This window comes from Plasmodium brasilianum, chromosome 14, assembly GCF_023973825.1.
Source record: "Plasmodium brasilianum strain Bolivian I chromosome 14, whole genome shotgun sequence".
In the NCBI taxonomy this organism is placed as follows: Eukaryota; Apicomplexa; class Aconoidasida; order Haemosporida; family Plasmodiidae; genus Plasmodium; species Plasmodium brasilianum.
In genome coordinates this window covers 1,342,609-1,359,332 of record NC_090127.1, presented here as the reverse complement: position 1 = coordinate 1,359,332, position 16,724 = coordinate 1,342,609, and the positions used below count along the sequence as shown (strand labels likewise).

At 22.5% G+C, this 16,724-nt stretch overlaps 3 protein-coding genes across 3 annotated transcripts; 2 read left to right on the top strand and 1 right to left on the bottom strand.

Moving 5' to 3' along the window:
- Nucleotides 1–1,815: 1,815 nt before the first annotated feature.
- Nucleotides 1,816–4,749, top strand: MKS88_005515 (cullin-1; the record flags this gene model as incomplete). Its single annotated transcript, XM_067218784.1, has 2 exons — nt 1,816–4,227; nt 4,663–4,749. 2 exons carry the CDS (start codon nt 1,816–1,818, stop codon nt 4,747–4,749), a joined length of 2,499 nt encoding a protein of 832 aa, XP_067070725.1.
- Nucleotides 4,750–5,791: 1,042 nt separating this feature from the next.
- MKS88_005514 (mitochondrial carrier protein) lies at nt 5,792–7,639 on the bottom strand (the record flags this gene model as incomplete). Its single annotated transcript, XM_067218783.1, has 1 exon — nt 5,792–7,639. The coding sequence occupies one exon, from the start codon at nt 7,637–7,639 to the stop codon at nt 5,792–5,794; it is 1,848 nt and encodes a 615-aa protein (XP_067070724.1).
- A 1,351-nt stretch (nt 7,640–8,990) lies between these two features.
- Nucleotides 8,991–12,607, top strand: MKS88_005513 (ER membrane protein complex subunit 1; the record flags this gene model as incomplete). The annotated part of the gene is made up of 3 exons (XM_067218782.1): nt 8,991–9,183; nt 9,496–10,530; nt 10,713–12,607. The coding sequence occupies 3 exons, from the start codon at nt 8,991–8,993 to the stop codon at nt 12,605–12,607; spliced, it is 3,123 nt and encodes a 1,040-aa protein (XP_067070723.1).
- Between the last annotated feature and the right edge of the window lie 4,117 nt (nt 12,608–16,724).

Sequence of the window (16,724 nt, the reverse complement as noted above, 5' to 3'; positions counted from 1 at the left end):
ATTAAAGATATGATGAGACAAAATAAATCAGAATTTTACTGTAGATAAATAAAAAAAACAGACATAAACATTATTAAAAACAAATAAAAATTGATCTTAAAGAGAAATTATATTAACGCGCATTTAGAGGTGTACATTTTTGTTCAAAGTTACAAATTCTGATGCTTAAAGGGACTTTGCTGAGAGGAAAAAAAAAAAAAGAAAAAGGTTATCATATTTATATTAAAAAAATAAAAATGTGTTACAACTCAATTATTTCTTGAACGGGATAATTATAAATGTGCATGTTAAAATTTTAACACCATATTATTTATCAAAAGTAAATATAAAAAAAATGTTTTAGCAAAATCTTACAAGAGTACAAAAAGTTCGTAAAATTGTAAATTATCATAGGAGATTTTTTGTTTTAATATAGCATTTATAAGTGTATGATATTAGAACGTTTGCTTTATAAAAGTATTATTTCATTTTTAATTATAAAAATTAAATCATTTAAAAAAAGAAACATGTTTTCAGAAGAACTGGGAACAATATTTCCATAATGAAAAACAACCCCAATTCTACATTTGATTTGTTATTAAATAATATCTTTGTAAAAGCAATACATAAAATTGCATAAGAAAATACGAAGAAAACCAAGTTTCAATTTTATTTTTTAACTTTGTTGGGAACAAACTTGATAATATTTGATCCACAGATTTTATGCATATCTACATATTTTAATTTCTCTAAAAAAGGCAATGTTAAATATAGATACAAATTATTATTAATATAGTACGATCTTTCCGTTTTTTCCTCTTTGTTAATTATTCTTGTTTGAATTTTGTGTTACTTAATTTGGATCACGTAATATTATCACACAAACCATTATAATATATGGGAAAAAAGCTTTATTTATTTATTTCATTTTACTTTTATTTTATTATTATTTTATTACATTTTTATTTTATTATTATTTTATTACGTTTTTATTTTATTATATATTTTTTTTGTTGTTATGTCTTCGCACCTTACATTTTTGCTTAATCTGTGTTCAATTTATTGGACTATGAATGATATACATATGTTCATATACATACATCTATGTATGTATATATTCATGTATATAATTTTATACAGTGTAGTTTAACGCATTATTTCCCCCTTGCTATATTATTAATGTTTCCATTTTAAATTATTATTTTTTCCGCTTCTTTTTTCACGCTCGTTGTATTAGTTTTTGGTGAAATTGTGTGCACATTTATAAAAAAAAAAAAAAGGAAGGTAGAAAGGAAGGCAGAAAGGAAGGAAGAAAGGAAGGAAAAAAAGAAGCAAGAAAGGAAGGAAGAAACCAAGCTATGTTAAGTTTATTATTTTTTATTTATATTTATATTTCTATTTTTTTTTTTTTTTTTTCCTTTCTTTTCATTCTTTTAAAGCTAAACGAAGCAATAATAAAATTTAGTTCAATCCATTTTTTCATCAACGTTTACGTAAAACATAATTATTTCAGTTTATTACATGTTATATCTAGTTTGCGATAAAATGTACATATTTTTACGAACATTATTAATTCGTTTTATTATGTAACGCGAATTATTACTGCGCTGATATTTTTGAATATAAATAATTTAAAAAGAAAAATATATGTGAACAGCGCCGTAAATTTACATACATATATATATATATATATATAGTATATGCGTACATATGCATGTATATTTGCGTAAACATATACATTGTTACATACATTGATAGATACATCGTTACATGGATACATTAATACAAATGTTTTTGTGGATAATTTATTTATGAGAACAATTGAGCTACGCAAAAATGGATATTGCCAACTTAAATTTTGAGAGCGGGTGGAAAATAATAAAAGAAGAAGCTATTGAAAAAATAGAAAAATATTTAGAAAATGACAATATTGAAAAGAATGAGAATTTGTTTAGTGCAAAGGAATATACTAGATTATATACAGTAGTATACAATATGTGTGCGAAGAAAAACCCTTTTTGTTATTCTAAAGAAGTATATAGAAAATATGGTGAAAGTTTATCTATCTATGCTGTTGATAAAATTAAACCTTTATTAAAAGATAAAAGTGAAATAAAAAAAACAAAATTTTTAATTGATGCATGGTTTAAATATTCTTTTTATACAAATTGGATGAATAAGTTTTTACGATACCTGGACCGTTATTATGTAGAATATAACAGTTCCTTATGTCTAAGTGCGTATACAAAAAATATTTTTAAAATGACTCTGTTTAATGATTTAAGAGGTTGTATACAAAATATTATTTACGAAATATATGATAATTTAAGAAAAGATGAAAATGAAGAGGAAAAAAAATTATTCTGTGATTTAGTTCTTTTATATAAGGAATTAGACAAAGAGAGCAATGAAAAAATGTATGAACATGATATAGAAAAGAAGGTGTTAGAAAATATAGATTCTTATTATAAAAAAGAAGGAGAAAATTGGATAAGTAAATTAAATTTTGATGATTATATTATTTTAATTGAAAATTCAATTGAAAAAGAATTTCAAAAAAATAAATCATTAAATTTAAATGAAGAAACATGTGAAAAAGTAACAAATATTATCGTAAGAATTTTAATATATGAAAAATTAGATTTCTTATTAAGTAATAAGAAGAACATTTTTGATTTATTGAAAAATAATAATTTACGTTGCTTAAGAAGAACGTACATTTTATTTTCCTATTTTACTGAAGCTATAGAAGGTTTAAAAAGAATCATAGGGGAATATGTAAAAACTGAAGGTAATAATTTAAAAGAAAAATATGTGGATATGTCCAAAAATATAAATACCACGAAAATTAATGAAAAAAATGTTTGCGAATCCAACATAAATAATAATATAATTGGACAAAAAGAGGAGTACATCTTGTGCGAATATATAGATCAGCTCATTAAATTACACAATCATTATGATAATGTATTTAAATTGTCCTTTTTTAGTATATCTAATAGTTCCATAGATCATCATTTTAAGGAATGTTTAAAAGACTACTTTGAAAGTTTTGTAGAGCATGAAGATCAATATTTCAGTACAGTAAAACTATTAGTTCTGTATGCAGACAATATATTAAGAAAGGACGAAAATCAAAAATATGATGAAAACTTATCAAATAATAATATCACTTATGATACTAAGAAGAGAAAAATTGAAAATGAATCCTTAGAAATTATTGCTCATACGAGTACAAGTGAAACTGCGTCCAACATTACAAATAACTTGATTAAGGATCAGATAGATAGGGATAACTTAGTTACTAACGAAAATGACTCCGAAACAATCTCCATAATGAAAAAAATAGCAGATATCGTTGAAATATTTAATTATACAAATAATAAGGAAAATTTTTTTGAATACTATAGGATATATTTAGCGAACAGATTGATTAACAACATATATATATCATTAAATATTGAAAAAAAATTCATTGAAAGTTTGTATTATTTGTGCGGATCTCAATATACGTCAAAATTAGGTGGCATGATTCAAGATATTATGAATAATAATATGCTTAATAATCAATTTTGGGATTATATTGATAGAAAATATACTACTAATAAAAATGAGCTAAATTCAAATTATGTAAAAAATTTTTTTTCAGTTAAAATATTAAATAAAGGTTATTGGCCACCCTTAGAAAAAACCTCTATGAAATTATATGATAACTTCAGTAAATTTATTGAATCATTTGAAGAATATTATAAATCAGAAAATAAAAATAGAAAATTAGAATGGGTTTACGAATTGAGTGAAGTTATTTTAGAGTATCCTTTTAATGATACATTGTATTATCTATACTGTAATGTTGTAAATGCACAAATTCTTTTGTTGTTTAATAAGTATAAGTATATAAACTATGATATAGTAAAGAACGAATTACAGTTAGATTTAAAAACATTTACAAATAACATGTTCTCATGTTTATTTTATTTTAAAATTATCCAGTCTACTGATGATATTGTAGATTGGATTTCTTCCAGTTTTTACATTAATAAGAACTTCTCTTATATTCGTAACAAAGTTTATATAAAGAAGGCAGCTGCATCATTATCGAAGGAACACGAACAAACCAAGGAGGACAGGACAATGGCAATAGAGGCTGCCATTGTTCGTGTTATGAAAATCCATAAAAAATTATTTTACGATCAAATTTTTGATTACGTAAAGAAGTCTCTTCCCACGTTTTCTCCGACGAACCAAGTAACAAAGACAAATTTTTTTTTTCGCGCTCTCCGTGCTTTTCTGTGTGTTACGTTAATATTTTTATCTGTTAAAACTGGTCTTTCTGTTTCGTTTTTTCCTTTCCCATTTTTGCTTTAAATTGTTTCTTTGTGTTTTTGTTTTGTTTTGTTTTATTTTGCTTTTTTTTTTTTTTTCGTCACTTCTTTGTTGATGATTTGAAAAGAGTATTTACAAGAACATATTATTAGAATGCATATATTATGTATAATTTTATTCGCTTTAATGTCCACCGTACCAAATTCTTTTGCAAAGTAGGCATGTTTTTTGTATACATGCACAAACTTAGGCACATACAATATGCACACACACATGTACACACATATGTACACATATGTATATGCATGTACATAAACTTTTACACACGCCTACTTTCATTTTGATATTCCATTTTAGGTGATCGAAAAAAAGATAGACTTGTTGGTTGAAAGGGAATACATCCAGAAAGAAGAAAATAGTCAAGTTTATGTGTACATACCATAGAAAATTCTATTCATCAAAAAGTTAAATGGATAAGCGAGTATCTGAAAAAGTAAACAATTTATAGCAAGCCATAGACCATTTCTGCAAAACAAAAGAAAAAAAAAAAAAAAGCACGTTTTTCTTTTTTTTTTTTTTTGTTTTTTCATCACCCTCAAGTAGAAATTAAAACTTTTTTGTAACTTCACAATTTTTTTTTATATTTTTGTTTAACATGTATGCAACTTTGTACATATATAAGTTTATGCTCAAGTTGAAGCGAAATGTGGATCTGTAAATTTTAATATGTACACACTGCTTACAAACGAATATAATTAATTTTCCTTTTCTTTTTTAGCCATGCGAAGAAAATTTATAAATGCATAATATATAAGTGCGTTTTCGTTTATGATTATTAAAATTTGCGTATTTAAATTTTTTTTTTTTTGCATATTATTTTAAAGGAGTACCTTATTTTAATTCTTTTTATTTTCTATGCTAACGTATTTCTTCCATTTTTTCCCTTTTTTTTTTTGGTATCTGAATTTTAAGAAATTTTTTGTAATTTTTGTTGCAAAACAAGTATTGAAAGGATTATAGAAATTAGTAGATTGCATATATAAGTGTAACGAGTTTATATATATATATATATATATATATATGTATATATGTGCATATTCGTAGCATTTTTTTGTCCCATAAAAAGAGGTTAAAGTGTGAATAATATTTTTAAAGGATATTTTACGAATGGCATGAAAAGAAATGCATTACACGCAATGATGAGCACTACTAATAAAACGAAAACAAACATTGACATATATAATTGTATAGGGTAAAAATGGCTATGATATATAGAAGATACGAAAAAAAAAAAAATAATATAAAATAAATTAAAAAACTTTTAATTGTTAGACAAGATTAAACATAAAAATTTAGGAATAAATAAATCACTAAAAAAGGGGAGCACAAAAGAATATCATAGATTATAAACGAACATAAATCTCAAAAAAAAAAAAAAAAAATAGCTGAAACAAGGAAGATAATATATCCGTTGAGCATTATTCCCTCATATTTTGGCATTATTTAAGTATTCAAAAATAAAAAAAAGAGTACCATTTTGTAAACAGTTTCTTAATAAATGCATATTAATACCCGTGTAATAAGATTTTATACCTTCAAATCTAAAAATGTTAACTAGGACATTATAAAAACCATAATTTTTCATTTGAACTTGTTGCCTCATTTTTATTGTATATAAGGGATAGGTGAAAATAATAGCAGTGTATTTTGATATAACACCATATAGGAACGGCAAAGTTTTACATAATGTATTTGCTGAAATATTTATATTATTTTCAATAAATAAGGTATTCAAGTACTCGTAACTGAAATAGTACATTAACGATTCATAGATATAAAACTGTATTGCAACATGTGGTGTTAATAATAAGGAAGCTAAGAAACCTTTATAAAATGAAAAAAATTTCTCTTTTTTATATATATTATGAACAAACTGAAAATAGTTTTTGTATCTATATATAGCACAAACTGATTTTTTATTTTCTTCTCTTTTAAAAAGATGCAATATTTTATTATTTGACAGAAAATTTTTGGAATATAATAAGTACCTTCTATAAAATTTTTTACCAAGATTTGAAATTTCATTTTTTGTGATTCGTTTTCTTTCTAAATTTGACATAGTGTAATATTTATATAATAAATAGTTATGTACCATTTTTCTTTTTATATTCTTATTTAAAAAAACTTTCTTATCATTTTTAAAAGAAAGACAGTTGTATTTTTTTTTTGTTTTTATATTTTTATTATATATAAAATTATTTTTATATAATTCCAGTATGCAGCTATTTAGTAATCGTATTTTTTTACAGTTCCTACTTCTCTTTCTATAATTTTTGTCAGACAAAATTAACATCCTTATTATGTTAGATAAAAATTTATAAGAAAACATTCTATTATTTTGTACAAATATTTTGTAGTGTTTACTTGTTATTCTGCTTTTATAATTTAAAAATTTGTAATTTAAATTTATTGTGCATTCTATTTTGGTTTTAATTAGCCAAACTGGATGAAGAAATAGGACACTAATTATTGAACTAAGACTGCTTGTAAGTATATAATAATTCATATTTTTACTATCCTTAATTTCTAAATCGTTATCAACTGTATTTGAATTCATATCCTTTTCATTTATATGTCTATTACCCGATAAACCGATACTTAAAGGATTATCATTTTTGTAATTATTACAGTTAGCAGCAGTTGTGGTAGCAAAAGTTGCAGTAGTACTGGTACTTAGAATAAAACTTGAATTCTCAATTTGGTCCACTTTTTTTTTTTCCTCCTTTTCTTCGTATGGTTCTAAGGGGCCATTCGCATTATTACTGTAATAATTCTGAAGTTCATTTTCTCTGGACATATTACATGTACTGGAAATGGAATAATTTTTATTATTGTTTATGCTATGTATATCATTAAAGTTCTGAAAGAAATGATAATTTAGTTTGTCATATATAAATCGAAATAATCCATGAGATGCTCCTGTGGTAATTAAACTAGCTATTAAACCACGATAAATGCTTTCTATTTTTTCTTTTCTTAAAATGTAGAACAAATTATATTTATTATTATAGTAATAGGGATAAGAATTCTTATACACTCTATATATCTGTTTTCTTGTTCTTATGGTGTCTAATGGATGTAGCACACACAAAACTAACGCAGACGAAACCATAATATTTAATGTTCTATACTTTACTCTATCATTTTCATCATTGTTCTTGTTATTACAATTAGGATTTAACACATTCGTACTTTTATCATTATCTTTATAATACTTTTTAAAAAAACATGTTAGCTTTTTTAAGAAACTGAAGCACTCATTTTGTATGTCCATATTATTTATTTTATTTGGACGTTCTCATTTTTTTTATATATATTATATTTTTATTATCATTTATGATTTTTATATCTTTTTTATATTTTTACAATTTTTTATATTTTTTACAGCTTTCCTCTTTAGAGTTCATAATATTCGTAAGTGTTTGTCATAAAAATAAGGCTAATTATAAGAAGGTATTTTATAATTTTTTTCTTTTACCTTTCTTCGTTCACTGAACAGTTTTTAGTTTGTTATTTTTGAATTATGCAATTTGAAAAGGTTTATAATTAAGCATAAGATATTTACTGAAGTGGTTTTCCCTTCAAATGCATTTCGTGCCTTAAATGAAGAAGGGGAGAAATGGAATATAACAACAAAATAATGACGAAATGAGCACGTAAAGCAATAAAAACAAAAGAAAAATTGAGAAATAATAAAATAAAAGACGAATAAAAGATTTCTAACTGCATTATGAAATAAGCTGACATTTGTACTCCAAAATGAAAAAAAACAAATAAATGAACACGAAGTAAGAATTAAAATAAGGTGAATGTGAAAATTAAAATTATAATGAAAAAAAAAAAAAAAAAAAAAAATTTTCATGTGAAAACAAGGCATATGATATGCACAGTAAAATGCGTTCTAGTAAATAGGGTAAGTGAGGAACATTAATCTTATATAATTGAAGTGTAAATGCTACTTTAAATTTACCTTTTTACCATTTTGACCGTCTATAATATATTGTTCTATTTATGTTGAAACATACAAAGAGTGTATATATAAAAAATATTAAATAGAACATTAGGCACTAATAAAAAAAGAAAGGCCTTTTTTTTTTTTTTTTTCTTTTTTTCATATTTTTTTCTTTTTTTTTCTGTTTTCCTTTTTTTTTTTTAGCTATAGATTCAATTAAGCTCATAAAGATATCTGTGTTTAAGGGCTCCCTTTGTTCATATGTTTATATAACTACACGGATGTAATTGATTTTGGTATTTTCTAAATTCCATATGGAGGTTCTCACAAAAATTTTGAATACAGTTTTACTGATAAAACTTTTTTTATTTATTAATTTTATTTAATTTTTTTTTTTTTTATGTTAATTTAAAAGTTTTTACTTTATTTCATTATATATATAATTATAAATTCATACATTTGCTAGTTATGCAATTTGTAATTACATTTTGATAATACCCTAAGAATAGTTTGTTCTTTATTTTATTATTTTTCAAAAATGTTCGCAGTTAAAGCATAAAATTTGTTTTAGCATATATTATTATACAATTTAATCATACAGTAGTACTACATATAATAATATGGTAACAAATAAACATGTTGCACATATTTAATTGAAAACATATCTTAGAAAATGTTATTGCGTATCTTCTTTTGCTTTATAGCATTTTTATCTAAATTAACATTTGGAAAAAATTTGCCATATGCTAACATTGGAACATTAATTGGTCATATTAATTTTATCATTCCTACACAGAATCTAATTAACAATTTCATTCTCCTTTCAAGTTTCAGTGGCAATATAGGGCTACTAAATTACAAAACAGGTTTACATTTACATTCACAATTATATTTTTGCTTACAATACAAACATGTTATATGCTGCATTATATGCGTGCGGATGCAATTACTGCAAATGTACATGTGCAAGCATATAAATGTGTATATGCATATATATGCATATATATATATATATATATATGTATATATATATATATATATCCATACGCATACAAATAGTAATATACTGTATCGTATTATTCATTACTCCCTTGATAATTTATCAAAACAATTACGTATTATACCCTTTTATATGATGTTTCATTGCTCATTCATTTTACCTTTTTTTCCCTTATCAGGCACACTAAAGTACGTGAAAAATCATAGGGATAATGAGAAAGTAAAAAAATTACACGGGGATGATAAATACGCGACTGTGTTAATATACAAAAATAATTTTGAGGAAGATAGCAAAGGAAATTATACAAAGGATGAAAATGTATATTCCTATATTAATGTGTATGATATTGTGGAATCATATTTATTAAGCGTTTTTGAATATAAGAATGAGATAATTGAAGATTTTTTAATTAAAGAGGAGAAAATATATATTCTGTTACAAAACAGAATAGATATAGGTAATATAAATGATAGCTCAACTATTTCTATAAATTTTAAGGAATTAAATTTAAATTCAATTTATACAAAAATTGTTGTGGTAAACGATAACAAGATAACGTTATTTTATGTAGATACAAGTTTATTTTGTTATATAGTAAATATTGATGCTTTAAATAAGACACTTGTAAATTTGAACAAAATTAAAGAGCTACAGATAAATGATAAAATCAATAATTATGTTAGTGGGTCAAATAGTAATAAAAATGTAATAATTATATATAATAAAAAATATTTACACTGGATAGAATTGTTAAGTGAAGAAAACAAATATTATTATAATAATGTGATTATAAATGATGAAAATGAAAATACATTATTTGTGAATGAAATAAATGGAAAGAACAAATTTATAATGGACGATGGAATGGATCAGTGGAACACAGAAAATTATTTTGTTCTTAATATAGGCGGTAATATTTCTGTGTACAGTTACAACAGCGATAATAAGCAAATGAATGTAGTAGGAAAAAGAAAAAAAAAAAATAGTGAAATTGTAAATCATAATGAGAATGTGAACGAGCATGTGAATGGACATGTGAATGGGCATGCGAATGAAATTGTAGGATATTATATTAACAAAAACCACAAAAAAGACTTCATATTTGCAGAGGATAATAATGGAAAAATACTTATCAAAAAAGCAAAAAAATATACTGAATATAATGATGATAAGGAAACAAACAATGACATAGTTATTAAAGTGTTAAATAAAAGTAACAATGTACATTATAATGGAGAAATAATTATAGGCTTGTATAATAAGGAACAGAATATCGATTATTTTTTTAGTGTATATAATGACTCCTCTTTTACTGTGTATAAGAACAATGATGTTTATTATTCGAGGGAGGAGTCCTTAGCATATATCGAACAATTATATTTTTACAATTTTCAGCATTTGAAAAAAAAAAAAAAAAAAAAACTAAAAAATATCCTTATAGCACAAAATTTCATATAATAAAAGAGCTGGAGAAATATGTAAAGGATAAATTAAACTCTTTTAACAAATCTTATTTAGACGAAGTAATGAATATAAAAGCAGAGTTATCCCTATTACCTTTCAATTTTTTTTATTTATCAAATGAGGAGAAAATGAGTTTGTTAAATATTTGTAAGAATAAAAAATTAAAAAGTGAATCCTTAATTAATTCTAAAAAAGGGGAAAATACAAATTTTGATACCCAAAATAGTGGTAATTATAAATTTAATTTGATGCGACAAATGCTTCAGGATTCTTTTGAAAAATATGAACATAATCATAGTAGCAAATATGCAGGTAGTTCAGTTGTACTTGTATCTACTTGTAACAATATTATATTTGCTATACATTTATACACAGGTCTGATATTATATAAAATGGATGGAAATATATTAAAAGGAACAAAACATATATTTTCTTTAAAAAGGCATTTATGCTCTTTCAGTTTTAGTAACCACAATTGGGCCGAAATAGATAACGGGAAAAAGATAATATTTTCAGATAATGCAAATGAGAATACAAATAATGAAAAGACAGCTAGTAGTACTGATGAACATAGTGGTAAGAGTACATTAAATTTAAGGAATAATGAAATATTCTTATTTAAAAGCTTTTCAAAAGATTCAGTAATAACAATATTTAAAAGTAATGAATCTTCACACATAGTAATATTTGACATATTAAATGGGGATATTTTATTTAAAAAAAAACTAGACTCCTTTGCAGTTGAAAATATTTTTGTGTATAAAAAAAATTCTTCAATTATAGCTGTTGATAATTTATTGAATACAAAAATTATGCATGTGAATGTGGATAATAGTGTAATCGAAAATATAAATGACGAAGAACTCTTTCTATATAGTATAAATAAATCCAAAAATTTTATTCAAGGATACAAATTAATTAATTTGACATTATCAGAAAGTAAAAAAAGTGAAGTAGGTTTAATACAAACATATTCCATAAAGTTAAATGATGAAAAAATTGAAGTTTTTTCAAAGACCTTAACAGAAAAAGATTTGTTTTATCCAATTAAAATAAATAAAGACGCTTCCATATGTTATAAATATATCAATGATAATATTATATCCTACATTACAAAGACTTTGTATGAGAAGCGTTTTATATACTCACTATATATAATTGATGGTATTAGTGGTAGTCTTATTTATTCGAAAATTTTAGATAAATATGCACATCCTCCCTTTCATTTAGTAATAAGTGAAAATATGGTTGTTTTAAATTATTATAATGTAAACCTAAATAAATATATAATTCAAATTTTTGAAATATTGTTAGATAGGAAAGACCCAGGATTTCTTAATTTAATAACATCCAAAAAAGAAAAGCTTGTTGATTTGTTTGACGAAAAAGAAATTATAGTTAATGAAAAAAATTATGTCATAGATCATAATATTAAATCATTTAAATTTACAGAAACCAAGAGAGGTATAACAAATAAACATATTTTGCTTTTACTAGATACTAATAGAATAGCTGCACTTAATGTTGGACTAAATGAAGAGGATCAAAATGTGTACAAAGATTTAAATACATTTATTACACAAACTGATATTTTATATAATTCCAAAGGATTTATATCCAATGAAAGTTTATTAGAATCAACTACGCTTGTATTTTCTTGGGGGAACTATCTTTATTTTACTTGTTACCAGCCTAATGGATCATATGATACAATTGAAAACTTTAACTTACTGTTACTATTATTTTTAATTATTTTAGTTTTTGTAGGAACATACTTTTCTTATATTGTAAGAATGAATAAAGAATTGTATTCTAAGTGGGAATAATTATAAAAATTAATTAAAGGACACAACGTTTAACGTGTTCAAAGTTGTACTTAAAACACACTTGTATATTTGTGGAAGAGGCAGTATAATTAGCACTTTTTTTTTAATAAATTTGCTCCCTTTTTTTAATGACAAATATTTATATATATATATATATATGTACATTTATATCCATTTAAGTGTATTTTCCCCGTTCGTGTATGTATATGTACACAAAATGCAAATTAATTTTTTTTTTTTTTGGCCCTTATTTTATATATTTATGCAACTACATTTCAGGATAGAAAAATACGAGTAATAATCCTAATAAATGGTTGCTAAAATTTAATAGTTTGAAGCCTTTATGAAATAAATTTTTTTTTTCTCCTATATTACAAACATTTAAATAATTTTAAAAAAAAAATAAAGAAAATTTATATCTTTCACATAAATAAAAGTAATTGTATATTTAATATGTTCACCTATAATAGTTGTCTACTCAAAATAAATATATCTGAAGAAAAAATTATCAAACGGAAAGGAAAAATTTATTTGATCATGTGACACTATAATGTACATGAATAGTTACATAAACGGAGAATTAAACTCAAATTGTAATAGGAAAAAAAAAAAAAAATTAAATAATAAGCCGTATATATATTAAAGTAAAATTCACCGTCTGCCAAGTTAATAAGCAATAAGAGGAGGTCTATCATATACAAAAAATTTTCAATTAAAACATTCACTACATGTCTGAAATATGTTCGCCTGCGCATACACGTATAAGTTTATATATATATATATATATCAAAATTTCATTGTAGAAATAATTATATGAGCTTCTTTTAACTACTAATAAAAGAAGGAGGAGTATTAACTATGATCGTAGTTATACACATATGTAAGAAAAGAACCCTTAAAGTTTTGAATATATATAAATATATATGCGTGTTTAGAAATATAAATGTATTTCTAATTACAAGAATAAATATTTTAATTCTTTTTCTTTTCCTTTTCTTTTTCATTTAAAATTAATATTTATATTAAAAGATTTTTATTTATTATACACATTTTTATAACTAGTTATACGATAAATAAAAAAGACCAATTTTCAATTTTAATAACATATATGGACTTTCATTTTTTTTTTTTAAAGCTTAGTATTTATTAAAAGAAATAAATGAAAATTAATTAAACAAAAATCAACTTTTTTGTTCTATTCCACTTTTTTTGAGTTCTTATTTTCTCTTATGCTACCACCTCTTTATATTTTCGTAATAGCTTTTCTTTGTTTATGCATATGTTATTTTGTCGTACAATCATAATATTTGTTGGCTGAAAATTTGTGAGCAAAATAATATTTAGGATTAGATGGGTACTTTCCTTTGAATATATTTCCCATGTTTTCTCATTGCTATAAATATATATGTATACATTCATATATATATATATGTATATTAACTTAGAAATTCCATATAAGGCAATACAAATATGTATATTTAGAAAAGGTTACACTATGAAATAAAAACATTTAAATTCTTGTAGTAATCGTATAATTATGTATATGAACGTGATATATATACATATATATGGAAAAAGAAAAATTATGTTCCTTTCTTTTTTTATCTTTTGTGTTGAGCTATGTTTTTTTTTTTTTATATGTTTTCCAGCATTAGATAACGCTATTAATTACATACAAGTTTGTCATTCCACAATACAAAAAAAAAGAACAAAAACGAGGAAAATAAGGGTATACATATATTCTGAAATCCCTATAATAACACAAAATAATAGCAGAAAAGTAGAATACATTTTATATATATAAAAATGGCAATTTTAGGTTATACTAATGGTATATTAGTTTAAGAAATTGAGTTAATAAAGAAACAAATTAAGGTAAAGCCATGTTCTTAATTTTGTTATGGCATATCTTATGTGTATAAAGAAAAAATGAAAAAGTAAAAATATAAAGTTTTTTTAATAAAAATTAAAAAATATTTTTCTTATACGTACGTTTTACTTTATATTATCTTATTTTACTTCATTTATTAATTGTTTTTACTTTATTAATGTAATAATGCAATAATATATCTTTTATCAAAAAAAAAAAAATATATATATATATATATAAAATTATATACTTTATTCATACATTACTAACAATTCTTTAAACATTTTTAGATGTGTTTATATATATAGCAATGCAAAAATAAAGATAAAACAATTTTTATGAAATATTTTTATGTGAGATATAACAAAAAAAATGTGAACTTACATTTATAATTGTATATATATATATATATATATATATACTGATAAACAGACATTTTTATATAAATGTATATATTTTAATGCTTAAAATAAAACAACACATGAAATAAATTATATAATATATTATTTACATAGTAATATTACATACAATATTCATACATTATAACAATAGAATAATATATAATTATACTATTCTATTTTTGAAAAACATTTATATTATTATATATATAATTATATAACATTTTTAAATTTTTATTCTTATAATTCTTGGATGAATAAAAATGATGATATTTATATATATATAAAATGAAGCTAACTCTTTTTTTTTTTTGCCATTTTAAAAAAAAAAAAGAAAAAAAAAGTTTTGTATATATATAAATTTTAAACTATACAAATATATTGTATATATATATATTTTTCATTTCGCTATTTATATAAAAATCATGAATTAAAAGATATATAAAAGTTGATCATTATACCCCAAATGATTGTATTTTTTGTTTAATTTTTTACGTAAGTTAAAAATATATTAACATAAAACGAAAGAAAACATTAAATGATGAAATAACAATATATTAATTGCAACGAAGTATATATAAAAGTAATCCTTATAAATGTTTTGACAACTTCTAAATTATATATGTATATACTTTTATATTTTATGTTTTATAATTATGTAAATTTTTACGTATATAATTATATATGTTTGTACTTACAATAAAAACATATATAATTTATGAAGATATTTATACCTAAACTTGGAACGCTTTGTTTTTACAATTTATAATTTACATATTCGTTATGGGAAAAAATACGTTTTTTGGTTTAAATTATTTTTAGGTTATGTTATTTAATAAAAAACTATAAAATAAAAGATTTTGTAAAAACAAGGCAATTTTATAAATAAATTATTGGATTTTTTAGAAGTATTAGAAAAAGAAAGAAAAATGGTTGTTAAAATATGACATACTTTTTATTATATTTTGAATATTATGATGTATATATGTACATATATATACTACATATACATATACATTTTTGCACATATGTACACATGTTTACACAATGAACACTTGTTGTTAACATTGCTTTTATAATGCATTACATAGTTTCAATTTTGTTAACTTTTCTTGTGCATTTTTTAACTTTATAAAAAAATAAGATAATTTTAGCTATTTACTAATAGCATTTTAGAAAATTTTTATCAAAAAAAAAAAAAAAAACATTTAATATACATGGTTGTGTATATTAGTACATGCATGGAGAATTGTTCGGTGATACAATTTGAAATGCTTTTCTTATTATGTTTTTATTTTTTTAGTAAATTAAGACTATTTAAATTTTTTTTTTTTTTTTTTTTTTTTTTGAAGCGAACATTTTTAATAAGTTTTTGAATGTGCCAAATTTAGGACAAGAAAAAAAAAAAAAAAAAAGTTAATATTTTTTGTACTTTGATTTTTTTTAAATTTGCGAATTGTTTATAATAATTAAGTGGAAAAAAAAAAAAGGAAGCAGAAGGAGAACACAATTGAAGAAGCTGAAGGGAATAAAAGAATTTTTTTATTTTTCTTTATTAGTGAAAAAAAGATGATCATTTAATGTATGCCGAAAGATTATAAGAAGAAAAAAAAGAGGAAATATATTTTTTACATATTTTAAATAAGGGGGTACCCATTTATGTGTTGAATATATATATATATATATGTATATGTTACAAAAATGAGAAAATAAAATTGATAAATGTGTTACATATATGATAAAAATAAAGAAGAAAATATACATATATAGTATGCAAAAAAAAAAAAAAAAGAACAAACAACTATTGTAATATCGTAAGTGCATAAGATATAGAAATTGAATTTCATAC